Genomic DNA, 22267 nt, shown 5'->3' on the forward strand with positions numbered 1-22267 from the left:
GGGAGAGGCGGCCTCGCTGGGTGTCCTGCCCCGTCGGCTGGGCACGGGCACCAGGCTGCGCTCACCTGGTCCAGGGCGGAGGTGGGGGCAGCCGGCCCTCCCAGAGCAGCAGCGAGAGGAGATGAATAACTTAGGACGCCCCGAGCGCCCGCTCCCAGGGGCAGTGGGGCCTGGCCCTCCAGTCCGGTCCGTCCGGCCGCGGCATCCCGAGAGTCCGAAGCGTTGCCATCTTTACCTTTTATCTTCTTGGTTGGGTGGGTTTATTTTTATGTGTGGTTTTCTTTTGTTTTTGTTTTTTTTCCCGTTTGTCTTTTTTTTTTTTCTCCTTTTTTCTTTTCCTCCTGTGTGTTATGTGTCTGTGTGTTTTGTCTTTCGGCCGGGCTGGGAGTCAGCGGGGTGTTCTTGCTTGCTCTAGCTTGCCACCGAAAACGTGGGCCGGGGGCCGGCTGTGTGGCTCCCCGCGATTCCCGGGACGAAGGAGCAGGGCGTGGGAAGAAATCTTTCTTATCCCAGATACCAGGACTGGGTGGCCCAAGGGGGACACAGAGAAAGAGAAAGAGAGAGAAGGAGAGAGATGGGGGGTCAGGCTCCGCCAGCCACTGCCCATACCCACTGAGGCCCCCCTACCCCCTGGGACCTCTGTCTCCCCTATCCCAGACCTGGCATAACCGGCTGGGTGACCCTGGGCAAGTGACTTTGCCCCTAAGCAGAGCTGCTAGATAAACCTCAGGATGTACAGTGACATCTGGATTCTAGATAAACTACGGATAAACCTGTTAATATAAGTCTATCTCATGCAACTTTTGGGATATACTTAGGCTAAAAAAAATGTATTATTTCTTTTCAATCCTTTATCTGGAATTGAAATCTACTCGAGCATTCTGTGGTTTTGCTTGCTAAATCCTGCAACCTCACCCCCGCACCTCATTGCCCTGAGTATAAAATAGGGGAGGGGATCTGCCCACCTTGTCCGCAGAGGGTGACATTTTCCCATTTAACGGTTCCCCCAGAACCCCCATGAAAGAGGGACTACTGCCCCCAGACCCCGTTTTGCAGTGAAGAAAACCGGGGCTCAGAGGGGTAAGGTAACTTGCCCAAGCCCACCAGCGTGGGAGGGGAGAAGCCAGAATTCGAACTCAGGCCTGAGAGGCCTCAGTCCTCGCCTGTCCCCCTGCCTGGGGTTGACCCCTTAGCCTGGCCTTTGAGGGGGTCATGACTCCTACTTTCCAGAGGGGGAGACTGAGGCTCTGGGTCAGGTGGCCAGGTCTGCATGGACAGCTTCCACAGGGAAGCCGCTGTACAGACCCTTCCCCTGGAAATGCATCCTATTCGCCTGTGTGGGGCGGGCCTGGGGGTAGGTAACCCCCATCCCCACCCTGCTGGGGTCACAGCAGCGCTGCTCCTCCACCCCCTGCTGTAAATCAATCGCACCCCCTCCAACCAGGCCACCCTGCAGCCGCTGGACCATCCCATCGAACTGGCGCCATGGCTCCCAGCCCCCCACCTCCAGCCAAGTTCAAGTTCATCTTGGCCATTACCTCATGTCTGGTTTCCGTTGGCAACCAGACAGATTCTGGGCGTGACCCTCCCTGGTGGTGGCTGGCCTCCCCTAGGCCCTTCCTCCCTGCCTCCTCCCCTCCTAGGCTCTCTGCCCATAGCAGTGGGGCGGGGGGGCACCCTCAACTCAACATCGTCCCCCATCAGCTGAGGGGGAGACAGAGGCCACGCGGTGTCAGTAGTGAGTTCTGGGCTCTTCTGGCATCCCCCTGGCCTGGCTGGAGCCACCAGTGTGGCTTTGGGCATGTGGCTTAAATTCCTCTGGACCTCGGTTTGCTCATCTGCTGAATGGGCGTGATGGGCAAAGAGCTTCTGGTGTAAAATGCTCGGCCGGGTGGACCCCTTCACACAGCGGAGGGGGCGGGGGTGTCAGAGTCCACAAGAGCCCCACTCTGGGGGCCAAAGTGATGGATGGCTCAGGACTGGGGGGACTGATGGTGAGAGACGGGGGTGGAGGGGATGAAGAAGGTGGGCAATCGATCAGGGAGAGATCAACCGACATCGATTGGGGGAGGGGCGCTGATTGAGGGGAGAGGCTATTGATCGGGGGCAAGGCACTGACTGTGGGGAGGGCAGGAGATGGAAGGGCAGGTGGTGCGGGGAGAGAAGCCGCTGCAGGCTGGGAGGCAGGGGCCGGGGGTGGGGGCAGAGGAAAGCCAACCGGCCAGGAATAATGAAGGCGGAGGAAGTGCTGACTGGGCCAGAAAGGAGAGGCCTCTGGGCTCTGAGCCCTTTGCAAAGGGGCTCCAAGAGCGGGGAGCGGGTCTCATGGCCCCTTCCTCCCACCCTTCCCTCCTTCCAGGGTCTGCCGGGGGTGGGGGGCTGAACCCACCGGGGGACTTGGGTGCCCTTAGTCCAGGGACCCGTGGTCCTGCCTGCGTGGTGCTGGCGGGGTCCTCCACCAGACCCAGATGGGGGGGCCTCGCCTTTTCCATAAGCCTTGGGGTCTCTCATCCGTCTGTCACCTTCCGTGCCACCCTCCCCCACCAGCCCCACGAAGTTCTTTCCAACTCCCAGCCCTGGCTGTGCTCCTGCCTCGCTCTCATCCCTTCAGTGGCTCCCTTCGGCCCCCAGGCCAAAGCCCGCATTTGAGGTCTTCCACATTCAGGCTCTTTCCCCATCATTTCCAGCCCTTGGCAGTGCTGATGCCCCTGCCTGGACACCCTACTCTACCTGACACCAGGCTCTCACCCCTCCCCACCCAGGCAGGGCCCTGGATGCGCCCCCCCGACCCCCAGGTTCCTCCACAGCCCCAGACCCACTCTCTCTGGGTCCCCAGCGGGGCCTGCTGGCCAAGGTGGGTGGTGACCAAAGGTGCCCCCCTCCCCGGCACCTTGGTTTCCCTCCCCTTGCAGGCCATTGGCTCCGGGTGGTCCCCCGTCCCCCCATGCAGGGGTTGACAATGGGGTGGGGGGGAGGCTGGGGAAGGGTTAAGGGGCCAGGGCCCCCTCCCTGTCACTTTTATTAGCTTTGCTTTCTGCAGCAATTAGGACATTCCCAGCCTCCAGCGGGGAGGGCTGTCAGGTGGGGGTGGGAGAGGAAACGCCTGGCTCCCTGAGCACCGGGGGGCAGGGGTGTCTAGGCCAGGACAGAACCCAAAACTCAAGGCGGGGAATCCTGGGGCCACCGCAGCTCGGTGGGTAACCCTGACCAAGTGACCCCCTCTGTCGGATCCTGGCTGGGGCTCTGTAAAGCAGGACACTTACAGTTTGGGTGTGCGAGGGTGTGTGGGGTGGTCTTGGCCTTTCAGTGCCCTTTCTGGGTAAAATTGGTCCCCTAATGCTCCAGACCCTTCAAAGACTCCCAGGAGGTGCCCAAGGCCAGAAGAAGAGACTGAGGTTCAGAGCTCCCCGCAGTTAGCCCTGGTGCCCTGACCCCAGCACCCCCAGCTAAAGTCTGGGCAGGGAGGGAGGGGGATAGCCAGGTCCTGCCCACCCACTCTGTCCCCCTGAGCTGCCAACAGCAACCTGGCCAGCCTCAGATGGTCGCCAGGGGTCCAGGCTGTGGTGGATGGTCAGCGTGGCTGATTCTGGTGTCATCCTCGTCTCCGGGGGTGTGGCTACCACGCCACCGCCTCCCCACGACCTCCACTGCGGGGGACCCTCCCAAAGTGGCTCGAGGATCCGAACCTGACCCCTGGGGACCCCACAAATCCCCATACTCTATGGCTCTGGGGATTTGGAGATGCTGGGCAGCCCTGAAGAGGTTTCTCTGTGTGTCTGGGCCTCACTGGGCCTGGAGCAGCTGGTGGCTGTTTCATATCCCGTGACCCCCTCCCCAACACGCACCAGGGAGCATGGCTCTGGGGTCCAGCCACCACCCTTGAACACCCCCTGCCAACACACTCCCGGCTTGCACGCAACACAGATGTGGACCCTGGCCCAAAGGCGGGTGTCGGGGACACGTGGGCAGGGGCTGAGGCCACCTCCCACCCCGAGAGAAGCTGGGAGCCATGAGTCTCAGTTCCAGACACATCAAGGCTCTGCCCTGCCCTGCTGTGCAGCTTCAGGCAACTCACTCCTCCTCTCTGAGCCTCCTCGTCTCGTCCTCAGCCAGCCTCACGCCCCCGCCCTGGCGTGCGCTCAGCTGCAGTGATGCTCACGCCGCCTCTGCCACCCCACTCCCACTTCGCAAGCTGGAGCCAGGGCTGGGGGCTTGCAGGCCCTACCAGGAGGCCCCGCCCCCTGCCATGGGCTGCCTCAGCCTCCCACCTGCCCCTGCTGTCCTGGGGTCCTCTGGCACCCCCTACCCTCCCTCTCCTGTGGTCCCCCCCTCCGGCCGGCGTGGGAGGGGATGAAGGCTGGGGGGTTGAAAGCCTGGGCTGAAGCGCTGTGTGATCCTGGGCAAAGCCCCTTGCCTCTGCGAGCCTCAGTCTTCCCATAGGTACAAATGGGGCCAGGGCGGTGAAAATCCCAGCCCCACAGCAGCTCTGCCAGGAGTGCCCCCTGGCAGGATTTGGGGCCATACCACGTCCCCGGGCGTGGGCTCGAGGCCCTGGAAGGGGCTGGGAGGCTGGCCACCGTGCCAGGGGTGCGGCTGGCGGGAGCGGCACGGGACCCAGCAGGCCGGCCTCTACCTGCGCGCCCAGGCCGGCCCCTCTGCCCTGCCCCTCCCACCCCCCCACCAGCCGGCCTCTTGGCCCCTACCTGTGCCTGATAAATGCCCGTTGGATCCCTTGGTCCTAATCCCACAAAGGAACGGTTTGCAGGGGACGTGCCGGGCGTAGAGTAGGCTGCGGGGAGGAGAGAGACCGAAAGCCCGTTAGCGCGGGGGCGACGCGGGAGCACCAGAGAGGGTGGCCGCTGCCCAGGGTCACACAGCCGGGCCTTCATACCCAGCAGCCGGTGCCTCCGAGCTTGCCGCCCTCCCCCGATGGTCCAGGCACCCCGAAAAGCCCACGGTCTCGGGCCCCCGGGGTCACGCGGGTAGGTGTCTGCTGAGAGGGTAGGCGCAGGACGAAAGTTTCATAATCCAGAAACCGCCTGTGAATTATTCAGTGTTCCACTGCCTGGTCCATCCTGCTCCTGCGGCCTGCATCCCGCCGCGTGGGGGGCCATGAATTATTGAGGGCGTTTTATTTATTAATTTCCCTCCTGGAGAGGGCATGGGGAAGGCTGCGTGTGTGCACATATATATATATGATTATATTTTAATCGCACTATGTTTTGCCGGTGAGTGAATGATTCGCAACCCAGGCTGGGGAGGGGACGGGGTGGCGGGAGGGTCCCCATGTGGTCTCCACCAGGGTGCAGATAAGTGGGAGGTGGTGAGGCTTGGGGGATTTGGGGGTGGGGGCTGGGAAGCAGGCTGCACCTGCAGTTCAGAAGCCGGTGCAGAGGAAGGAGAAGAAATCCGTGTTTCTCCCTCGTCTATTAAGCGTCACAGTAAGCCAGGCACTGGGCACTATCCCATTTTAACCCTCGGCAGCCTCAACGCGGCAGACATGAACATTATGCCCATTTCACAGATGAGAAAGCAGGGAGAGTAGGTGAAGACCAGCGCCGCATGCCGACTCTGTCCTCTGCACCCGGCCTCCCGCTAAACGTTCTCCCTGATCTATTGCACTGACTCACTCGCCACCACCCTCTGGTGACTCTCCCATTTTGCGGCTGAGAAAACTGAGGCTCAGAGAGGGGAGGATGTTTGCCTAAGGTTACACAGGGAGCGAGATGCAGGGGCAGGATTGCAACCCAGTGCCCTGTGCTCCATCATGGTGTTTGGAGAAAGCCCGTCTGCACGTGAGGCTGCCCCGGGTCTCGGCAGGCAGTGGATGCTGGGGAAGAAATACTGGGGTGCTGAATGCGGGGAGGGGGGCCGATGGGGCCCAGATGGGAGGGCTGGCCCCTCCTGCTTGGGTGGGGTGAGGAATCTCATCTGGGGAGCGAGGGAGAGACACCCAAAGAGGAAGGGGATTTAGGGAGAGGCTGGGGGCAGAGCCACCACTGATGGGGTAGATAGACCCCAGGATGGGAATTCTAGGAACCTCTTCCCAGCCTGGAGCAGCCCTGGACTGGGGTTGGGGGTGGTGGGGGAGGGGGAGGTGCCCTGGGGGCTGGTGAGCCATAATCTGGAGCCACATCCAGAGGGTGGAAAGTTCTAGAAGGTTAGGAGACCAAGCCAGGGTCTCCCACCAGGCTACCACCTGGACCCACATCCAGAGAGCAGAAAGTTATAGAAGGCGAGGCAGCCAACCCAGGGCCTCCTGGGGTCAGGTGGGCAGGCAGGGTGTGTCCTGTCTAAAGTTGTGGCCCAGCCCAGGTTACCAGCAGGAACAGGGCCCACTGGGGCCAGTTTCCCCGGAGAATCCGGAACTCTGGAATTTCTATGTGAGATGTCCTGATTTTAAAGCCACCATCACCACAACAGATTCTCATTTTCCTCAGACAAAAGGCTTCTGGGGGCCGGGTCGGGCCCTCCCACCTCCAGTTTGAGATCTTCACCTACTGCCAGCTGCTTGTTGCACGGAAGAGGGTTTAGAGGCCCAGAGGGGGGGACACGGGGGCCCCAGGCCACTCGGCCAATGGGGGTGGACCCCAGACTTGCCCCTGGCCATCCCCTCAGGCTGCCTTGGCCCTGTGTACCTGACCACGTGGGCCCCAGGCCTCCATCTGGGGACCCACCAAACTCGCCGGTACCCACTGGGCTGGGCCTGAGACCCCGACCCCAGAGGCAGGGCCGGGGAGGGGAGGGGCCCCTCGGGGACGCCTTCCCGGGTGCTTACAGGGCGAGGTCGGCGACGAGCTTCCTCCCTCGGAGGTGGGTTTGGTGGCGGGGGGGAGCGCCAGCCGCGGCAGCCCGGGGGGCGGGGGTGCCAGCATCTGAGCAGAAATGCAGTGACTGGACATTTTGAGCTGGCCACTTCCATTTAACTGGGGGGAACAGAGAGACAGGTGGTTAAGGCGGCGGGCGCCCCCTCCGCCTCGGGCTGCCGTCCACCCCGGGGCTGTGGACCGGCCTGGTGGGCACGGCCGGGACGAGTTTGGTGGGTGCCCGGTGCTCGCCTGACCCCGCAGGCCTCCAGCATCCTGGGATCGCCATGCCTTCCCTGCCTCCTCAGGCTACTGTGTACCCACTGGCTTTCCTTCCACGCCTCCTAAATAGCATCGCTGGACCTCATGGGCGGCCTAGACGCATCTCCCCGCATTTGCCGCGAGTACGCATTCATTCATCCACCACCTCGCCCGCAGTTCCCAGATCTGAAAGGCTCCGGACACCAAAAGCTTTGGTGGAAGTCTGGCCAAAGGCGGCCTGAGCTCAGCCGTAACCGTGTTTGATTTGGGGGCTTCCTAGAATACCGTCCGCTCAGACATCTGAAAAAGCCTGAATTCCCACCCGGTCTGGCTCCAGGGGCTGTGGACCCCGCCGTTTGTAAAACAGAAGCTGCCCTGGCGGAGGAAGGGCTGCCTGACACTCGCGCCAGGGCCCCAGGGAGGTCGTGCCCCCCAAACTCACCGGTCCAGGCTGCTGACTGGCCGGATCGCAGGCCAGCGACACGAGATCTTTGAGCGGGTCCTGGGGGTTGAGGTGAGGTGGGTAGCGGATGGCCGTGTGCGGGAAGTAGGTGGAGGCCGTCTGGGGCAGGATGGACGTGGTGGGGAAGTGCAGGGCCGAGGACGGGTGAGGGCTCCGGGCGATCCCTGTGGAGAGGAGGGGGGCAGTGGTCACCAGGGGCTCCCGCCAGGCCGCCCTGTCTCCGAATGACTGTGTTTGTGGGTGTGCCTCACGCCCACGCTGTGGCACCTTTAATAATATGAATATGTATTGAATTGAATAATACGAATTGTATTGAATAATACGAATATGTAGACCCAGTGGCATCTGCCATGACCAGGCCCTGCTGTCATTTACACGCCCAGATTCGATGAATCTACTGTGACCCCCACAGAGTTCTGGCGTCACCCCTTGGAGCACTTTTATTTATTTTTATTTTTTTAAATTTATTTATTTTTGGCTTGCAGGATCTTAGTCCCCCAACCAGGGACCTGGGCCGTCGGCAGTGAAACCGCTGAGTCCTAACCACTGGACCGCCAGGGAATTCCCATCACGTCTTTTTTTAAGACAGAGGATGGGGGCTCCCCTGGTGGCACAGTGGTTGAGAATCTGCCTGCTAATGCAGGGGACACGGGTTCGAACCCTGGTCTGGGAGGATCCCACATGCCGTGGAGCAACTAAGCCTGGGAGCCACAACTACTGAGCCTGCGCATCTGAAGCCTGTGCTCCACAACAAGAGAGGCTGCGATAGTGAGAGGCCCGCGCACTGCGATGAAGAGTGGCCCCCACTTGCCACAACTAGAGAAAGCCCTCGCACAGAAATGAAAACCCAACACAGCCCAAAATAAATAAGTAAATTAATTAATTAATTTTAAAAAAAATCAGAGAGAACATTTCCCGGCTGTGGTCAGAGGAGGTCCTGACTACTGAATAATAATAAAAAAAAAAAAACACAGAGGATGACCGTGGCTCTCAGAGGGAATGTCCTCTGCCCCAGCCACAGAGCAAGCAGGTGGCAGATCCAGGGTTCGAGCCCAGCCTGACTGGCCACACCCTGACCTGGGGCTCGGCTAGCTCTTTCCATAAATGGCTGGTGGGTCAATATTTTTTTTTAATTGAGATATTATTTGCACACTATAAAATCCATGCTTCTAAAGTGTACAATTCACTGTGTTTTTTTAGCACATTCACAGAGCTGTATGACCATTACTACAATCTCTTTTAGAACATTCTCATCCCCTGAAAGGAAACCCCGTCCCCATTAGCACCACCCCCATCCCCTCCCCCAGCCCCTGACAACCAGGAAGCCACTCTCTGTCTGTGGATTTCCCATCAATGGAATCACCCACTGTGTGTCCTTCTGTGCCTGGCTTCTCTCACTGAACATTGTGGTCTCAAGGTCCATCCACGTTGTAGCGAGTGTCCATGCCTCACCCCTTTTCATGGCTGAGTAATATTCCAGTGTGGTATTTGCTATTTTTTTTCTTTTTCTAAACAAGTCAGTGACTTTTAGTATATTCACTTCGTAATTCCAGAACCAGTTCACTGCCCCCAAAAGAAGCCCTGTGTCCACTAGTGGTCACTCCCCCTTCCTCTCTCTCTAGCCCCTGGCCAGACAGTAAATACTTTTGGCTTTCCAGGCCATAGGGTCTCTGATGCAGCTACTCAACTCTGCTCTTGTTGCCTGAAAGCCACCACAGATGACATGTAAACAGATGGGTGTGGCCCTCCGCCAATAAAACTTTATTTACAAGAACGGTGGCAATTGGGGGGCCTGCTTGGCCGGCTCCTAGTCTAAACTGTTGTGCTATTTTGACGTTTGCCTCTGCCCTGTATGTGTATTTGCCCTTGTATGGAACTAAATCATCATTATCACAACCAAGGGGCAACAGGTGACATTCAAGCTTTTATCTAACTCATTGTGATTTAATTCATTTGGTCCTATGGACAGCCCTGGGAGGGGGACGTTTATGAGCCCAGTGGACGGGTGACGGGCTCAGCTCACACCTCACGCTGTCTGTGTGGCTGAGAGCTCCCGTACCCCTGTGTGGCCTGTGTGTGTCCTTCTGCGTGTCTGCCTCCTATTGCGGCCATTCCGCCCCGGGGTCCGTCGGTGGGCCGCTTGAGTATGACACATGGGGAGCAGGTTAAGGGGTGAGTCCCGGGCTGCACCTCCATGTACAGAAGGGGAAACTGAGGCCCCAAAAGAGTCAGGCCCAGGTGCTCTCTACCATGGCAGTTGCAGGCTTTCCTGCCCGGGTGGGAGGCTACAGCAATAGGACTTGTGGTCAGACAGCCGGTGGGACTTCACCGGCCATAAGTGGCCTGGTTAGAGGGCTCAGCCGCCCCTCCCCGCCCGGGGCCCGCGGTGCTCACCACTGTGCACGGCGATGACGGGCCGGTGGTGCTGGGTGAAGCTGGAGAGGCGGGGCGAGTCCTGGGGAGACGGACTGTTGAAAGGGGACTTGTCCATCTCTGTTTTCTTCACCGGGGATGAGATGCCTGCGGGGAGGGCCAGAGGGTCAAAGGCCGGCAGGCAGGGTTATTCCACTCCCAGGACCCCTGCACCTCCCCGCAGAGCCCCTGCCCCCACTTCTCCCAGCAACCCATGGACGAGGGGCTGGGAGCCCATTGTAAGGGGGGGCAAAGCAAGGCTGAGAGCTGGGAAGGGGGCCGCCCAGGGTCACACGGCCCACGGGAGGAGGAGTCTGACGCCACACGGGCCCCTGGACGACAGAGTCCGGCCCCCACCTTCTCTCCTTCCAGACATAAGTCGGCTCAGGGCTGCCCCCTGCCCCCAGGGACACCAGAGCCCTGGAGAAGGCCGCGGGGTGGGCAGAGGACTGGTCCAAAGCCCCAAAGCCCAAGTGGCTCTGTGCTTGTGCCCCCCCCCACCGATCCTTACCCAGGGGACAGAATCTTCCCTGTAGGGTCATCGTGAGTATTAAATGCAATACAACAGGTAAAGCCGTTAGATCAGGGCCTGGCACACACCCACGCACTGGAATTACTTGCTGCCACTCCTCTGCAGACGGGGGTCTCACTATCTACCCCGGTGGCCCTGGGGAACCCAGAAGGTCTCCAGCTCGGCCTCAATTAATAAAAGGTGTAAAATGGGCACATACAGCCTCCGTGGAGGCCGTGGCACAGAATGGGCGCTGGCTCAGGGGGAGCCTTGTCATGACATGAAAGACGGATCCCAGAGATGCGGGGCACACGTCCGCCCTGAAGAACCATGAATGCCCCCCCCCCGCCCCCCCGCATCCCACCCCCCACTCCCACCCCCCTCTGCAGAGGCTTTTTCTAGTGACAGCAAAGGATGACGACGTGTCTGAAAAAAGGCAGAGTCCTTGGCCTGGCCCCTTCTCTGGAATTGGGCTCTGGGGATGTGGGGATCTGGAGATAGACGTGTTTAGGAATTGTTTTAAAATCCATTTTACAGTGAAACACACCCACTGAGGCCCGCAGTGGATCCACACATGGTGGGGGTTGTTTTTTTTTTTTAAATAGTTTTTATTGGAGTCTAGTTGATTTACAATGCTGCGTTAGCTTCAGGGGCACAGCAAAGTGAATCAGTTATACACATACATGTATCCCCTCTTTTTTAGATTCCTTTCCCACATAGGTCACCACAGAGTACTAAGTGGAGTTCCCTGTGCTACATGGCAGGTCCCTATTAGCCAGGTTTTTTTTTTTTTTTTTTTTTTTTTTGCGGTACGCGGGCCTCTCACTGCTGTGGCCTCTCCCGTTGCGGAGCACAGGCTCCGGACGCGCAGGCTCAGCGGCCATGGCTCACGGGCCCAGCCGCTCCACGGCATGTGGGATCTTCCCGGACCGGGGCACGAACTCTCAAAGAGTCGGCAGGCGGACTCTCAACCACTGCGCCACCAGGGAAGCCCTTAGCCAGGTATTTTATACAGAGTGGTGTGTATATGTCAATCCCAATCTCCCAATTTATCCCTCCCTCTCCCTTGCCCCCTGGGAACCATAAGATTCTTTCCTACATCTGTGACTCTACTTCTGTTTTGTAAATAAGTTCGTTTGTACCTTTTATTTTTTTAGATGCCACACATAAGCGGTATCATGTGATACTTGTCTTTCTCTGACTTACTTCACCCAGTATGACAGTCTCTAGGGACACACTGCCTGCCACCCCGCAAAAGGTGGCCTCTCAGGCTGCACACATCAGGGCCGGGGTCATTCTCTGTGGGTCGTCCTCGGCACCGTGGGGTGTGGTGCAGCCTCCCTGGCTCCACCCACTCGACGCCAGGAGCACCCCAAGTCATGACAACCATAGATGTCCCCAGACATGGCTCAGTGTCCCCTGGGGCAGAGCCGCCCCAGTTAGGACCCCCGCCCTCCTCCAAGGCCCGCCACCGTTTCTGGGGTCTCGGGTTGATGGTTCTGCGAGTGGGCATCTGCGTGGGTCCCCAGGGCTGTCCCACCTGAGATGCTGCTGCATTCCCCCCACCCCTACTGTGGCATTTCCACGTGGGGTGCTTTCATTCTCTGCGATGGCACGGCCAGGGGTGAGCCAGATCTGGGAACCAGCCCCCTGACGGGCACTCAGGCCACCATCTGCTTTTGCTGTTACAGACGCTGCTGCCCTGGTCGGCTCTGGGTGCGCATCAGTGTGTGAGCGGGGGAGCGTGTCCTGGGATGCGGTTGGCGGCCCAGAGGGACCTGGCGGCCAAGCGGGGCCTTGGGTACAGGCCCGGGCTTTCCCAGGGACAGGAGGAGCTGGTGGCATCCAGGGCGGCCAGCAGGGAGGAGGCTGGCCCTGCTGTGTGTGTGTGCATGCGTGCGTGCATGCATGCGTGCGTGCGTGCGTGCATGTGTGTGTTTGTGTTGGGCTCCCGGCTGGCTCAGGGCTGCAGGGGGAATGAGGTTACGGCTGTCAGACGCTCACTTAGGATTTCCTAGAACAGCCTGTCCTGGATGGAAATAGCCTGGCGTGGACCCTGCCCCCAGCTGCACCTCCGTAGGCCCTTCTAGAGCTTCCTGAGATGGGGCCTTTGGGAGCCAGGGTCCAGGAGGGGGGCGGGGGGCGCCCGGCGCTGCAAGAAAGAGTCACTCTCCTGCCTGCGTTCCTGCATCTGAACAAACATGCTGCGAATGGCCCCACGTGAGCAACCGATGTTGGTTAACACAGTGCCCGTACATGCCCCATCAAAGCACGCGTCTCTCCATTTAACAGGCGTGCCCTTGACCTCCCCGATCCGAGTGGCCATCTTTCTGATTAACATACATATCTCCACGTAAGCGTCAAGCACCCCTACGTCTCCCGTCGAAGACACAAACCTTAACGGACGCACGTGCCTGTAGGTGCCCACCCCCAAGTATCTTTCCACGTGCCTGTCACACGTGCCTGTCTGTCCCCCGTTTAAGCACATACGCTTCATCTAACAGGTGGGCCTGTACATCCCCCATCTGAGCACCCACCCGTCTGCTTGACAAACTAGCCTGTCCCCCTGCAGTGCCAGCTCCCCTGGGGGGCCCACTGCAGGCAACCACTGGGTCTCCAGGGCCCGGAACACAGGGTGGGCAGAGAGTGTGTGGAGTGTACAGGTGGGTGGACGGAGCGCAGTTCTGCTGGGATCAGCCACCACTCACTGGGCACTTAGCACGTGGGATGGCCTCCCCCACTACCCCCAGCACTGCTGACACCGGTCATCCTCAGCGGTCCCATCCTGGGCGCTGTGGGGTGTGGAGCAGCGTCCCTGGTCCCACCCACTGGATGCCAGGAGCCCCCCAGTCATGATGGCTGGAGACGTCCCGGACACCGCCCAGTGTCCTCTGGGGGCAGAACTGACCCTCTGAGAGGTCCTGGGGAGCCAAGAAGTGGTGGAGCTGGGATTCAAAGGCAACTCTGTAACTCCTCAGGCCACGCTCTGCCACCCCCTCCTGCCCTCCAAGTTCAGAAAGAGATGGGGGGAGAGGAGAGAGATTGGAGTTCCCTGCTTCACTCCATATAATAACTGCCTGTGGGAGGCCCATGTTCCCTGGGGGAGGGTCACAGAAGCAGCAAGAGCAAAGCACTCTGGGACCCCCTTTCTGCCCCGCTTGGCTGGGTAATCAGGGAAGGCCTTGGGAGAATGTGGCCAGGAGGAGAAAGGGCACTCCTGGTGCTCCTGGCCCGGGCACGGAAGGGGCAAAGGGCTGGAAGCTGGTGTATGGGGTCGGAGAGATGTGGCTGCAGGGGTCTTGCCTGGGCGGGGCTGGCAAGATTTCCCCCAGGCCTCTGCCCCTCCAGGGCACCGGAGTGAGGAGGCTGGGGCTGGGGGGTTAGCTGGGCGCTGCCCATGGTGGCCACAGCGGAGGAAGGGAGAGAGTACTCTAATCAGCTTAACCCCCTTAATGAACAGCTAATTGGGGACTGTCTAGACAGGAAGCCGGAGGAAGCCAGGAAGAGGAGAAAAAGGAGGAGAAGGATGGGCAGGAAGGGGAAGAAGAGGGAGGGAGAAGAGAGGGAGGAAAAGATAGAATTCATATCTCCCTACGAGCCTGTGAGCACCCGGAAGGCAGGGGCAGGCACACACTAGAGGTTTGTACTGAGACTCCCACAGGAGGGAGTGAGTCTGCCATCACCTGAGGCAACCAATGGGAGCTATAGGAGGACTGACCCCCTCTGGCATTCCCTTCCAGCTCTGTGATTTCCCCATCGCACACCAGAAGCTGGTACAGGCTCCCTCTTTGTCCTCCCCCGTCATGGCCACTTTATTCTCAGTGTAGGAAGGTTGGATCAAGCCCCAGTGACTCTCTCTAGCATTTCCTTCCTTTTAAAATTTTGTTTTTCTTTTTTGAGCATCCTGAATTGAATGCTGGGTTCTTTATTTCCAGCCTTTCTCTTTTTCCAATTAAAGCTACAATTTTTCCTCTCAGGGCTGCTGTGGCTACATCAGCACAGGCTGTCTTTCAGCTCCAAATAGTATTCACTTTATATGTAGACAACCTCTTCAATCACAGTGTTAGTGAGAGGTGCTTTTGAGTTCCCAATCAGTAAATGATAGGGCAGAAGTTAACTGTCTCCCAATATCTGCTTTATCCTTCTTCCTTAGTAACAGAACCCTTGATGTGAGATGGGCACATAATTGACCCAAATAAGATTACATTTCCCAGCATCCTTTGCAGCAGAGTATGGCCTTAGGACTAACTCAGGGGCCCAGAGATAAGCAGAAGGGGTAAGTGCACCTTCTGAAAATTATTCTTAAAGGGAGAGGACATGCCCAGACTTGACCCTTCTTTCCTGCTGGCTGGAAAGCAGACATGATGGCTGGAGCTCCAGCAGTTACCTTGGACCATGAGGTAGGAATGAAAACCACATTCAGTGGCACATAAGGCAGGAGACTGAGTCCCTCACATCACACTTGCCCAGGGCGGCTGATGGCTGGACATTTATTTGTGAGAGAAATGCACTTCCTTTTGTATTTTCTGTTATCTACAATCAGACTTAAAGCTTACTGAATACAGGTCTTTATAGAGACAAACTTTAGAAAGATAGGGAACCCACAGAGACAGAACCGTAGGGACACTCTGACCCATAAATTAAAGCCTAGGGCTTCCCTGGTGGCGCAGTGGTTGGGAGTCCACCTGCCGATGCAGGGGACATGGGTTCGTGCCCCGGTTCAGGAAGATCCCACATGCCGCGGAGCGGCTGGGCCCGTGAGCCATGGCCGCTGAGCCTGCGCGTCCAGAGCCTGTGCTCTGCAATGGGAGAGGCCACAACAGTGAGAGGTCCGCGTACCGCAAAAAAAAAAAAAAAAAGTTAAAGCCTAATAAATAGAGAGGTCCTCCCAGCATTAGATACCTGGGAGCCCACAATGAGGAAGAGGGAGGAGGCTTGGGACCTCAAATGTCACAACCAGCTGTGTTAGAGACCGATTCCAAGAGATGGGAATTTTATAAAGACATGAACACCAAAGAAACTCTCCTGTTTCCTGGTCACTTATGTGCCAGGTGGTTGCTTAAGTCACATTCTATCGTGTCCTCCTTCCAACTGTCCAAAAGAATGATGGTTTTCATCACTCCCACTTTGAAGATGAGGCAACCGAGGCTCAGAGATGTTAAGTCACCTGCCCAAGGTTACACAGCCCACACATCACACAGTGAGCCAAAGACAGAGCCGGGATTTGAACCCTGGTCTCTGTGATGCCTGAATCTGCCCTCTTTTTCTCTCTCTCTCTCTCTCTTTCTTTCTTTTATTGAAGAAGAGTTGATTTACAATAATTCAGGTATACAGCAAAATGTTTCAGTTCCATATATATAAGTATATATATGTGTGTGCGTACATACATATATATATATATATATATATATATCAGATTCTTTTCTGTTATAGTGAAACTGCCCTCTTAATTGTAATGTTATGTTGCTTTTCAAGAATCCTATAGGTATGGCACTTTGTATAGACAGATCTTTATAAGAAATCAGACTCTACAGGGAAGAGGGAAAGAGGAGGAGGGAGAGAGAAGAAAACAAATCCTAAGGTATACTGGGTACCTATTATGTGCCAGGCCTGTTTTAGGGACATCAAATGCATTAATTCACTTAATCCCCACAGTAAACCTATGGGGTGGGTACTGCAGGTATTAACACCCCCATTTTACAGATGAAGAAGCCAAGGCGCAGAGAGGTGGGGTCACCAGGAAGCTGCAAGGGCTGGGGGACTCGAGTGTCCACGTTCATAACCACTAGGCTATACGGTGGGGTGAACCCTTGTTAAGGGATAAGGGACCGGGGTAGAGACATGCTTCTAAAGCTGGAGGGCACAGACCCCGCTGAGAATCTGAGGAATGCCAGGGGCATCCTCCCCACAGGCTCCTCTGCAAACCATTTCCTTTAAGTGCAACGCTGGCCCACTGAAGAGCAGAATCTTAAGGTGAAGGGGATTTTTTTTTTTTTTTGGCCGCGCGGCGCATCTTGCATGATCTTAGTTCCCCTACCAGGGATTGAATCCGGGCCACAACAGTGGTGAAAGCATCGAGTCCTAACCACTGGACCACCAGGGACTTCCCAGAAAGGGATTCTTTAGATGAGAACCTGTGATGGAGATGGAAACTCCAAAGAAGGGAAATCTTTGGAGAATGCCCTTAGGGAGACGGTAAGTAAACAAAGAATCAGGAGGAGCCAGCACTCAACAGAAAAAAGCTTCTACGGAACTGCTGACCCTACAGAACAGGAGCCCCATGAAACAGACACTCTGGAGAGGACCATATGAAGACAGAAGAGCAACAAGAAAATCTACCAGGAAAAGGATGCTATAAGAAAAGAGGCGGGGCTCCTATGGAACTGGACTCACAGAGAGCAAGATCCCATGGAGATGGGAATCTTGCAAAAAAAAAAAAAAGACTCCAGGGAAGGACCCCAGTGGAAAGGTAACCCACGTATCAGGACGCTGTAGTTGAGGGTCTACGGCAGACCCGAGGATGAAGCACCCTGTTGATCAGAATCGCTACTGAGTCAATTCTGTATAGCAGGAACCCCACAGAGATGGGCCGTTAATAGGCAGAGGGCAGGAAAGTCGGGCAAGGGATAATCTCCACCCTCCCCGGCCAGAGCGGAACCAAAGAGCTCCGGGAACGCGAACCCGGACTTTACTTCCAACCGCGCGCAACCTGCGAGACTACAATTCCCAGGACGCCCCGCGGCTCCAGGCCGACTCTCCGCCCCGGGGTGCCCGCGCAGTGCCTGCCGGAACACGTAGTCACTGTCGCGGTAACCCAGACCGGAAGGTCGGTCAGGCCCCGCCGCCAGCCCCACCTCCTTCCATGTCCTCCGTCCAGTTGCGGCTGCTACTCGTGGGAGAGCTGGGCGAGGTGTAGTAATCGCCGCCGGGGCTCGTGTCCACGTCTTCCTCCATCGAGCCCGATTTGTGCCGCTTGCTCCTAAGGGGCGAGGAAGGAAGCCAGCGACCGGTTACCACGGAGACGGGCCCGGCGGGCTTCGCTACTTCCGGCTCTTAGGGGGCAGGGCGAGGAGGGTGCTATCGCGAGACGTCACGCGAGCCGCGGACTTTCGGCTGCTTCTCAGATGACGTCCGCTTTAACCTGCCCATCACTTGGGTGGGACACCTGGGGCCAGGGGCAGGGAGGGACTCGGCAGAGGGCCAAGCTAGCAAGCTAGCAGAGTGGAGACTAAAGCCCTGAAAGCCTGGCTGATCGCTTGACCTACTGTAATCCTCAGAACAACCTGGTAGGATTATGATCCCACTTAGCAGGTGAGGAAACCGAGGCAAACAGAATGTGACCGGCTCACGATCACACAGCATATCTCAGCAAGAACCGATGTCTGTGTTCTCATGGAGTCGCAGGGGCTAGGCCTGTAGGACTCGAGGCTGTGGGAGCCCAGCGTGGGATGTCAGGGCTGGGGAAAGAGTCACTTGGGGGCTGGGTTTTGAAAGATGAATAAGAGTTTCCCAGGTAGAACGTGAAAACAGGGAGAGGAATGAACCAGCTGGGGCCAGATGGAGGGGGGGGGGCGTGAGGTGCCCAGAGGTGGGGCCCCGGGGACATACCCGCTGGAGGATGTGCTGGGTAGCGTTCTTCTCATGCCGGTGCTGGCTGGATTTAGGTCATATGCCAGGTGTCCCTGCAGCTCCCCCAGGGAGAAGTTGGGTCCTGTTCCAGTCACCACAGGTGCTGCGGAGGGCGACAGAGAGGAGGATGAGGGAGGAACAAGGTCCAGGGCTGCACTTTGCCTTGGAGGGGTGGGGAGAGCCATCTGGGGGCTGGCAGAACGAAAAGGAACCACTTCTCAGATTGGCCTGATTCCTAATTTGGCTGAAACTGGCCTTATACGATGGGTCAGAAGAACAAGGCCATTGAGAGAGGCCAAGGTCACACTGTGAGGCAGAAGCATAGACAAAGCTGGAGGCCAAGCTTCCCAGAACTCTCAGAGGCCAGGCTCTGCTGATCTGGATGGGAAGGGCAAGGGTTAGGGTTAAGGCAGGATAGTGCCCAGAGGTCCCTGGGGTAGGATTCAAATGGGGGTGTCTGAGGGTGGAGGTAGGTCCCCAGCAGGTCCATAGGTAAGGCAAGAGGACAAGAGGTGAAATAGGTTGCGGGGGGGGGGGCTCTGGGGTCTCCTGGGGGGGATGAGGGAGGTCCCAGGAATGGGGGATACTGGGGCAGAAGGTTCTTTAGCCCTTCCACCCAGCATCTGGAGTCTTTTCTGGGGAAGAGCATGTCACCCTGACCTTAGACTCTGGGAAAGGCCTGGATACCGCCCTTCCTAGAGACTTAGGCTTGGTGACAAGGGTGGCTGGAGAGGATGTGGGGGAGGGGGGCAGGGTGATGGGCTCCTTCCTCCTCCTTCCCCGAGTCCCTTTCCCTCCTAGAGCCCCCATCCCGAAGCCACTTCTCCTTTCCAACAGTCCTCCCCTGTGTGAGCCCACCCCCCCACCTCGGGTCCCAGCACAGGGTGGGCGGGGACACTTACTCCGGGACACTTGGATGAGCTCAGTGACGCTGAACACACCGGAGGTGACGAAGCTCTCCTGGAAGTCGGTGGTGTCTGGAAAGGAGAGGAAGGATGGGGGTCAGCAGGCGGCCAGCTGAGCTGGGTCTGTTCCCCCCCTTGACACCTCCAGGCTGCCCAGACTCCGGGGGCTGGACACAGCCTGGCCAGTCACCCTGTCTACCCCCCTCCCCAACCACCACAGCCCTGCAGCAGGAGGATGGCCAGCTCAGCTCCTCCAAGCCGACGGGGACTCCTCTGCCCTAACACAGCTGGAGTGGATCTCCTTTCCTGAGTCTCTGCTCAGTCCTTCTCATGGCAGCCTCAGCCAGCCTCCCCTTCTCCATCCTGGGCCTTCACACCGCCTCCCAGCCCTCCTCGGGAGCCCCCGTGCTATGGCAGGCTGCGCACACAAGTGGAGGCCAGACCTGGGTTCACATCTCAGCTCAGCTGCCCACTCGGCGTGTGATCTTGGATAAGTCACTTTACCTCCCTGAGCTTTGATGCTCCCTGATCTCAAAAGTGGGGACCATACACCCTGTCATCTCGGGTGGTTGTGAGCTATGAATGCTACTACCTAGGAGGGACCAGGTTGCTTCCTTTGCCTCACTCATCACCCCATGCAATGCTGCAGTCTCTTAGCCTTCTGCCTCCAGGCTGTGAGCTCTGTGGTGTCCCCAGTGCCCGGACCAGAGCCTGGCAAACGGCAGGGGCTCAGAACCATGGGGTGAATGGAGGGTCCACAGGCAGCAGTTAAAATCCCCAGTGTGCCCAGACCCATTCCCGCCTAATGTCAAAGGAAGAGGGACCCTCCTCTCTGGGCTGGGGTGGTTTAGACCCATTTCATGGATTTGGAAACTGAGGCTGGCCTCGAGAGGGCGGGAGCACTGGCTCACCCAAGACAGCTGGGAGCAGGCCTGTCACACCCAGAGACCTTCACAGGCAGGACCCATTACCAGGCACTTCCAGTGTCCGTCCCGAGCTGGGCACTGGGGACACAGTGGGGAACGAGACGTACAGGAGCAGCTGCCCTCTTGGACTCACAGCCCAGGGTGGGCGAAGGACGCCACATAAAAGCAGGAAGTCAAAAACACTTGTACACGAATGTTCACAGCAGCATGATTTACAGTAGCTGAAATTGGAGACAACCCCAATGTCCATCAACCATGATGGATACACAAAATGTGGTCCCTCCACACACGGGAACGTCACTCAGCCGTGAAAAGAGGTGAAGGCCTGAAACTCGCTACAACGTGGATGGACCCTGAGAACACGAGAGAAGTGAGAGAAGCCAGACACAGAAGGATACACTGTGTGATTCCATTGATGGGAAACGTCCAGAACAGGCAAATCCACTGAGACAGAGAGTGGGTTCCTGGTCACTCGGGGAGGGGGAGTGACTAATGGAGATGGGGTTGCTTTGTGGGTTGATGAGAATGTTCTGGAACTAGACAGAGGTGATGGGTGCACAGCTCTGTGAATGTACTTAATGTCACTGAACGGTACATTTTAATAGGGTTAAAATTCTACATTTTATGTGTGTTGTACCACAATTTAAAAAGAAAGTATTAAAGATGATTCAGTTAAATGTGAAATGTGTCAGCAGTGGTGAGGCAGTCAAGGTCGGGAGAGCCTGCTGGGGAGGGGACCTATTTTACACGAAGGGCTCAGAGAAGGCTTCCCTGGGAGGGTGACATTCAACCAAGATCTCAAGGTAGGGGTGGATAAGGCGAACACGTGAGTTAAAATTTGGGTAGTGCCCAGACAGCACCTGGCACAGGGAAACTGTCTTGTGAGAACTGGCTGCCCCGATGAGGATGATATTAAACTTGACGTTTTGCCACCTCCCTGTGGGTTACGATGTTCCTGGCAGCGGGAATGGCTTGTGCAAAGGGCCTGGGGTTGGGATGCACTTGGCAAATCGGAGGCCAACAGGGCTGGAGCTGAAGGAGCCAGAGAGAGTGGTCAGAGTGGAGGTGGGACCCACAGAATGGCAGCTCTCGGCTTTGGGGGAGGGGGGTGGGAGCAGTTCTTGTCCAGGCCCCCAGGGGGCAGCAGTGGCCGCAGGGAGCTCACAGCAGTGCCCAGCTCCTCAGCTGTCTGCCACCCAAGCCCCCTGCTTATGAGCTTTGTGTCCACCATTCATTGAGCAATTACTACCTGCCCAGGCCCATGATGGGAGGCTCAGGACCACAACATCCCGAGGAGGACAGGGCGGTGGCTCCCAGTGTCCAGGGGGAAGTGGCTGTGGCCACTTCCTGCTGACCCAGCTGGCCGACTGCTGTCAGCACGCCCCTCCGCCCCACCCCCACCGGGGTTTCCTGTTTGTGCAGTGCTCGCCCAGCTCCATCTCCAGGGGACTCCCTGGCGGGCGGGGAGGAAGTGATTTCCTCTACCAGACGCTGGAGCTCCCCACGGGACCAGGCCAAGCGCCATGGCCCCCGCCGCCTGCCTTGAACATCTGGCTTGGAGGGAGGCGCCTGGGGATCACAGGAGGTCAAGGAGGACTCGGGTCACAGATGGCCAGTGAGGTGTGGCCTGGGGGCCTGTGAACCTCCTGGAACCATCCAGCCTCCCTGTGCATGCCTGTGACGGACCTTCCAACGGGGATGCCCTCACCCACTGGCTGTTTCTTCCTTTCTCCCTTTTCATCTCTCCTCCTTCCTTGCCCCTAATCTGCTATCCCTCTAGTTTCTCTTTTTCCCTCTGCTTCATCCTTCCTTCTCTCCTTTTTTCCTTCCTAGAAATGGTTTTTGAGCACCTACTGTGTACCAGGTCCTGTTCTAGGTACTGAGGACACAGCAGTGATCAAAACAAACACCTCTGCCCTTGAGGAGGTGATGCTCCACTAGGTGAGAAGCAAACACATTTGCAATCACTAAGCAACTAAGCGAATACATACGCAATCACTAACTTCCTCGAAAGGACATAAAACAGAGGGCTGAGATTGAGAGTAGCTGAGGCTGCTGGAGCTGAGGGGCTCAGGGAAGATCTTTCTGAGAAGGAGGCATCTGAGCTGAGACCTGGGTGATCTGGAGCAAGAGGAAGCAGTTAGCTGTCCAGATAGCAGGCACAGCACGTGCAGAGGCTCTGGGACAGGTGGTGCCTGGTGTGCTGGAGGAACAGCGAGGAGGCTTGTGTGTCCGGAACAGAGTGAGCGAGGGGGGGGGAGAGGGAGGAGGGGAGGAGGGGAGGGCAGGAGGACTTGGGCTTTTACCCCCGGGAGGTGGGACCCTGGAGGGCTGTGGGCAGAGGATGGGCGGGG

The 22267-nt window shown here is 57.7% G+C and overlaps 1 protein-coding gene across 7 annotated transcripts in view; it reads right to left on the bottom strand.

The window, feature by feature from the left end:
* Positions 1 to 275: 275 nt before the first annotated feature.
* Positions 276 to 22267, bottom strand: part of NFIC (nuclear factor I C) — a 65081-nt gene continuing 43089 nt past the window's right edge. For 2 of the 7 annotated variants that reach the window (XM_029215839.1, XM_029215838.1), the window contains exons 4-11: positions 18985 to 19059; positions 18062 to 18185; positions 17308 to 17432; positions 9925 to 10050; positions 7510 to 7694; positions 6779 to 6926; positions 4704 to 4789; positions 276 to 522 (exon numbers count right to left, since the gene is read on the bottom strand). In XM_029215839.1, coding sequence (XP_029071672.1) covers positions 505 to 522; positions 4704 to 4789; positions 6779 to 6926; positions 7510 to 7694; positions 9925 to 10050; positions 17308 to 17432; positions 18062 to 18185; positions 18985 to 19059 — 887 coding nt within the window. In that variant the 3' untranslated portion in view covers positions 276 to 504. The remainder of the gene's footprint in view (positions 523 to 4703; positions 4790 to 6778; positions 6927 to 7509; positions 7695 to 9924; positions 10051 to 17307; positions 17433 to 18061; positions 18186 to 18984; positions 19060 to 22267) is intronic. The other 5 variants (XM_029215843.1, XM_029215842.1, XM_029215845.1 and 2 more) reach the window with 3 other exon arrangements.

The sequence above is a fragment of the Monodon monoceros genome, unplaced genomic scaffold (genome assembly GCF_005190385.1).
Source record: "Monodon monoceros isolate NGI ecotype Baffin Bay Population unplaced genomic scaffold, NGI_Narwhal_1 Super_Scaffold_12, whole genome shotgun sequence".
In the NCBI taxonomy this organism is placed as follows: Eukaryota; Metazoa; Chordata; class Mammalia; order Artiodactyla; family Monodontidae; genus Monodon; species Monodon monoceros.